The following is a 6365-nucleotide window of genomic DNA, read 5'->3' as shown; positions in this document are numbered from 1 at the left end:
AAGTATGTCAGTGTAGGTTAATCACCTTAGGTGGCCCTTGTGAGGTAGAGGGGGAGGCGGAAATAGGATTGAACCATTGGGGATTTAGTAAGGGCATCTTGAAAGTGCATATTATAAAGTCCATGGCGAGGGAATATAAAGTAATTGTGGGAAGTGACCTGCTAGGGTAGGAGGGTGCTTGGATTAGGAATAGCAAGGGAAAATGGAAGATTAAGATTGGAGGTAAAACCTACAAATGTCGTCAACAACAGAGGAATGAGGGTGCACGAATTGGGGCAATCAATCAAGCTGAGGACTGGAGACAACGACTCAAGAGAGAATACCAAGATTTTTTTTTTACAGAAGGGGATATTCTAGGAACTACCGGGAAGACTGTCCATGAGATCCCACTACCCACAGGCACTACGTCACCACATCCGGGAGGAACTCGAAAGTTTAAAACGACAGGGAATCATTATTGATAGTACATCCCCCTACAATTGTCCATTATGGGCGGTTAAAAAGAGGAGTGTGCCAGATGAAACTACTTAAAAGTACAGAGTGGTGATAGATTACAGGAAGCTGAACGAGAATACCATTGACGAAAAGTATCCAATCCCCAGATTTGAAGACATTTTAGACAGGCTGAGTATCATTAAATTAAAATGCACCCTAATGATCAACATAAGACAGCATTCACTTTTGAAAGCGGTCACTATGATTTTACAAGGATGTCGTTTAGGCTCAAAAATGCCCCCATAACCTTTCAGCACCTGATGGACGAGTTTCTGAAAGGAATTGACGAATCCGTCTGTCAGATTTACATGGATGACCTCCTTGTGTTCAGTAAGAACGAGATTGAACACGTGCGACACTTGAATAGCGTGTTCCATAGAATAAGACATTTTGGGCTCAAATTGTCGGGGGGAAAGTCGGCGAAGGAGGAAACACCTGCGCAAGAGTAATCCGGAGTGTCCTCATCTCAACTTATCTATTGAGTTATGTTTTCTTAAGTGGTGATTAATTTTTTTTTAATTTTATCTTTGATTATGGTGACGTACTGGTTTCTAAAATGATGAAAATAAAATTATTAATACAATACAAATTAAATACAAGACATTAAAATAAAATGCAATAGAAGAGCTAAATATGTATTTTTTTACTTTTGCACGAAAATGGCACAAAGATTTGCTCAATTGAATTTTAGAGTGAACACAGGAATCATTCAACTTTGGCAAGTTAACTACATAATTAATGTTAATTCATAACCAAAATTTAACTCACATTTATTATTATTTTTTTGTTAGTTTATTGCAGTCTAAGACTAATGTCAATCTGATATTGAAATCTTGATATGAACCAAATATCACAATATCATTATTAAATAAAATAGTATTATATTATATATTAAACTAGAAAATTATTCAAATAAAATTGAAACAGTAAAAAAATAAAACCCTCTGACACTAATATTGATAATGGTAAATATAAGACTCTTACCTGAATCGAGTTAACAACATTTACACTCCGAGAATAACGGTTACAAAATATCATACCTGTTACGAGACGAGAGGTTCCGCGCCTGGAGCTGTTTACATCTGCGCATGCGCTAATAATGTTCGGAGTTATGGCGAGTAACTACTCTTGGTTGAACCACAATACAATGTTATCTTGGCATTTATAAATTATGAATTGAACTTAAAGATATTTGATTTCCCTTTTGTTCAGTTATTCAAAAACGGTTATCTTTCATATAAAAAAAACCAGTGATAGCAGAAGAATTGATATTAGTTCAGGAAGTTTATAATCTATAGAAATGGAGTTAATCTACAAGCAGGTTATAAACATTCCCTCAGTTCAAAACGGCTTATCACAAAAATGCTACTTGAATTAGATTTGTTTTTTTATTTATTATGAAAAATTGGTTCATTGAATTGTCTTTCACGTTCAAAAAAGTTTACTTGTGTTGTCATGTTAATAAAAGTTTTCAGTGATCATCCTACAATATGTTATTTATTAGTTGTTACAAATAATTTGGAATAATAAAAATGGGTCGTAAAAAATTGAGTTTAACTGATGAAGAACGTACTTTGCGAAAAAAAGAACAAATGAAAAAAGTCTATGAAAGACAGAAATTGTTAAAGAAGAGAATTGTTGGAAACTTACATCCTCGACAGTTGGAAAAAAAGCGAAGTAGGGATAGAATTAAAAACTTAAAGCCTGAACAGTTAAAAAGCCTTAGAACCAGACATCGAATTGAAAACTTGAATCCTGAACAGTTAAAAAAACTTCGAACTAGACGGCGAGTTGAAAACTTAAAACCAGAACAGTTAGAAAGGAAAAGGAAGCACAATATAACTTACAACGAAAATATTAAAACTAAAAGGCACAAATTGATGTTGGATTTATATGAAACTGGACAACAAGTTGAATATCTGGACGAAAGTGATATTAAAGAGGAATGTGAATCCTGTGGTGCTTTGACATTTGAAGAAGAAATGTATAGATCAAAAAATAACTGCTGCCACCGAGGTAAAATAAAACTACCTCCAGGTGATCTCTATTATATAAACAAGTTTTTAGTGATTGCCGTGTAATGTTTTATTTTACACATAAGGCGAATTAATAAAAATGAACAGTTGTTTAATTTGTAAAATGTGGGTTGGTCCATTGTTAGGCGGACAGAGGATACTCCTGTCAGTACCTTACATTTGTACTTTTTCAGATATAAATAAGTTCATTTCCATAAAAGTAGAAATAGCTGATGAAATTGAGCTAACTCGTATGTTTGCACAATTCAAAATCTATGCTACCTAGTGTTTTGTGGAGACGGGCAAAAATTATCATGGATACATATTTATTTATCAATGTTCCATTCATTAACAGCTATTTTTTGCCAATTTCTAGTGTTATCTAATCCTAATTCTTAATTGATTTTAATTCCTTATTCGATTTATTTTCTTGAAAGCTTAATTTGAGATCATCTTCTGATAGACGCCATTGTTTTATCAGTATTATTTTAATAATATAATATATCAACTTCATTAGCAGGACATTTATTATATTTATAAATCTCCATTATTATAAACCGCCCTTGTGATTAAACTTGAAATTAAAATTATTTTTTTTATGTAAATGTTTTATTTAGATTTTTCTTGTTCAGTTTCATAGATTGTACAAGGAATATTTCAATAATTTTTTTTTAAAATATTTGAATTCTGTCTGAAGATTATAAAAAGAGACTCGATTTTTGTGCGCTAAAAAACACAAAATTGTGCAGTAAAAACTCAATATTTGTATAAAACACTCAAATCCTGCAAAAATCATTAACTTTATTGTTAGATTTATAATACTAATACATATGAAACTTACTTAACCATGTTTGAATCAAATTAAAATGCCTAATTACTCTCTCCATCTATGGAAAAATACATTAAAAAAATTACTTTGATTAAAAACCTAAGCTTTGTCCTAAAGTGAGCTATGAGGAAGCTAATTGTATGAAGTGTTTTTATATTCCAATTATAAAAGCTGGAATTCAATTTTTCTAATTAGCTCAATTTCAAGTTATAGTAAAATAAATCGCAAAGGTTATTTAAAATTAGAAAGGAGTATTTAAAAATATTCATCCAAGCAAAATTCATTCTTTTTTCGCTAAAATTTCACATAACATGTTTTCCCCCTTAACTTTTCTATTGTGTATTTACACAGGAATACACCATTAACCAAAACCTAATAAGAATTAAGTCAATATAAAAAAGTTTCACTATGAAGGCATAGGTAGGTATAATCAAATGAATCAGAACAATTGATTTTTTTTTTTTAATAATATACATCGGTAATATAATTAAATAATATTAATTGAAAATCACACTAGTCACAACAAAGTCAGATGGAAGAACGAAAGGCTTAAAGCGGAATGAAAATCTAAGTTAATGAAAATAATACTGAAGTTTTCAGTACAAGAGCCAGTAAGAAAGAAAGGCAGTTATTTCACCCCAATTTTTTATTACTTTAATTAAAACTATGTGTAATTACTAGTCAAAATTGAGGAGTGTGCCAAGTATAGGTAAGGGCCAGAAAAATGGTGACTGTTTCAAAACTTTAAAAAAAAATAATTTTTTTTTTAAGAGCTTTTTAAGCACTATATCTTTAAAACTGCCAACAACACTAGAAAACCTAACAGAACATAATTTAAAGTAAAGTAAATTTTCTAAAATATTACACCTATTTACATTCAAAGTTCTTGAAATATATCTTTTTAAAAAGCAACATTTCATAAAAATGTACAAAAAGCTTAGTAGTTCTTGAATTTATTTTGAAATATCTATATCTCAAAAACCATTCGACATACAAATGTATATTAACACTCAAATTAAAGCTAATTCAATGTACTATTAAGTAATTCCTGACGTTTATCTTCATAGGAGTATTAGTTTTTATGATATTTGCTAAAATAAATTGATTTCAGAAAATAAGTTTGATTTATGAAAAAATATATTTCAGGAACTATTTGATGTACAGATATCTACTTGCCCTCCCATTAAAGCTAGTTAAATTTACAATAAAATAGTTTATCATGTTTATCTTTTTAGGAGTAAAATTTTGTATAATATTTGACAAAGTAAATGTATAAAATGTTAATTTCTAGCTCAGATAAAATGATTGATTTTTGAAAAAAAAAATCTATTTAAATCTAGTAATTTAACTTACTATAAATTAGTTAACGACATGTATCTGTGTAGGGGTAGTAGTTTTTATGATATTCCCATATGAATATAAATTATGCTCATGAAAATTTATCCGAATTACTATAAATAAATTTGTTTTAGCAAATATGAAACTACTACTCCTACAAAGATAAACGTCAAACTACTTCTTTTAGCAAATAGCAAAAATGCTACTTTAAATGATATTCTCTTGGGTTTTCTAGTATTGATAGTAGTTTTAAAGATTTAAAGCTCCGAATGAAAAACTATTTTTTTTTTAGCGTGGATTGGAGAAAGATAATCGGAGTGGTGGTTATTAAAGGTATCAAAATATTTATTGAAATATTCATTAACCGCACCCCCAACCATCTTCTTCTCATTTATCATCCACGGTCAACTATCTCGCATAATTACAAAATATTTATTGTTAACCAACTTTTTGTCCCACTTTACAGGGCTGTCTTATCCAGTTTTCCTTTGTACTACCATCAGACAGCCCTGACGAAACTGTACAAAATGAGGCAAAAAGTTGGTTAACAATAAATAGTTTTCTTTTACTAGTTTGATAACTTTATTGAACGCCACCCGGACTATCTTTCTCCAATCTAATTCATATGGTCAACTATCTTCTTCCAATATAAGTTTTTTAACGTTTTAGTTGCCATTTTTTATTCCCCCTACCTTTACTTGGCAGACTCATCAATTTTGACTTGTAATTATACATAGTTTTCATTAAAGTAATCAAAAATTGGGGTGAAATAGCTGCCATTTTTCTGCTCTTGCGCTCTTGTACTATTTCTATAACAGGCTTATTCTGAATATATTTTTTTATAGTTAATCGAAGTCACTTGTGTTTAATAGTCGTTTTTTTTTTAGGTTGAACCCAACTCTTCCTCTGTTAATCAATGTGTTGCTTTACTCAAATTTGTCAATTAAATAAGTTAAAAAATAATAAATATTGGTATATATGTACGCTTGTATGGTTATAACAAGAGAAATAAAGTTCCAAGATTATATATTAGGCTAAATTAATCTCAAAAACATGCAATTTTGCGCAAAATAAAATTAGTGTTAAAAGATCATTGATTGATCGTGTATAATTATAATAGGAAGATGGTCTCTGCGTACGGACAAAGAAACAACTCAAATAGTTATAACACTATTTACTGTGAGCCAATGTTTTGCCCCACGTTGCAGGGCTTCATCAAGGCTAAAAAAGATAACACTTAAATGAGGTAAGAAAATAGATAACAAAAATTAAACTTAACTAAGATCTGGCTAATTATGATTTAACATATGTCCAAGTTTCCATAAATATATACAATTTAAATCAAAGAAAATTAAAAAAAAAAAAAAAAGATGTATAGTACAACATAATTAAATAAAAATTACAAAAGGTTTTAAACAATTAATGAAAACGGAAATAATAACAAATAAAAAAGTAGATAAAAATAAAAATATATTACATACTAATAGATGGGAAAAGGGAATAATATTTTTTTTTTTTTTTTTAGTAATTTATTTATTGATATTTACAACTGTATACATATATACACATCAAGTAAATTTGCTGTAAGTGATATTATGACATGATAAAAACATGTGGAGAATCTACCCATTGATAGAACTCCAAAAACATTTCTAAAGGAGAAGATCTCGAGGCCATCTTCTTTTCAG

The 6365-nt window shown here is 29.6% G+C and overlaps 1 protein-coding gene across 5 annotated transcripts in view; it reads left to right on the top strand.

The window, feature by feature from the left end:
• Positions 1-1590: 1590 nt before the first annotated feature.
• The window catches only part of LOC106688530 (uncharacterized), a 32766-nt gene continuing 27991 nt past the window's right edge, over positions 1591-6365 (top strand). For 3 of the 5 annotated variants that reach the window (XM_067051738.1, XM_067051733.1, XM_067051736.1), the window contains exon 1: positions 1592-2511. In XM_067051738.1, coding sequence (XP_066907839.1) covers positions 2028-2511 — 484 coding nt within the window. In that variant the 5' untranslated portion in view covers positions 1592-2027. Of the gene's footprint in view, positions 2512-6365 lie in introns of all 5 variants that reach the window. The other 2 variants (XM_067051724.1, XM_014433030.2) reach the window with 1 other exon arrangement.

The sequence above is a fragment of the Halyomorpha halys genome, unplaced genomic scaffold, assembly GCF_000696795.3.
Source record: "Halyomorpha halys isolate HHAL.00 unplaced genomic scaffold, Hhal_1.1 Scaffold1147.1, whole genome shotgun sequence".
Classification (NCBI taxonomy): Eukaryota; Metazoa; Arthropoda; class Insecta; order Hemiptera; family Pentatomidae; genus Halyomorpha; species Halyomorpha halys.
This window is presented reverse-complemented; position numbering and strand designations above follow the sequence as displayed.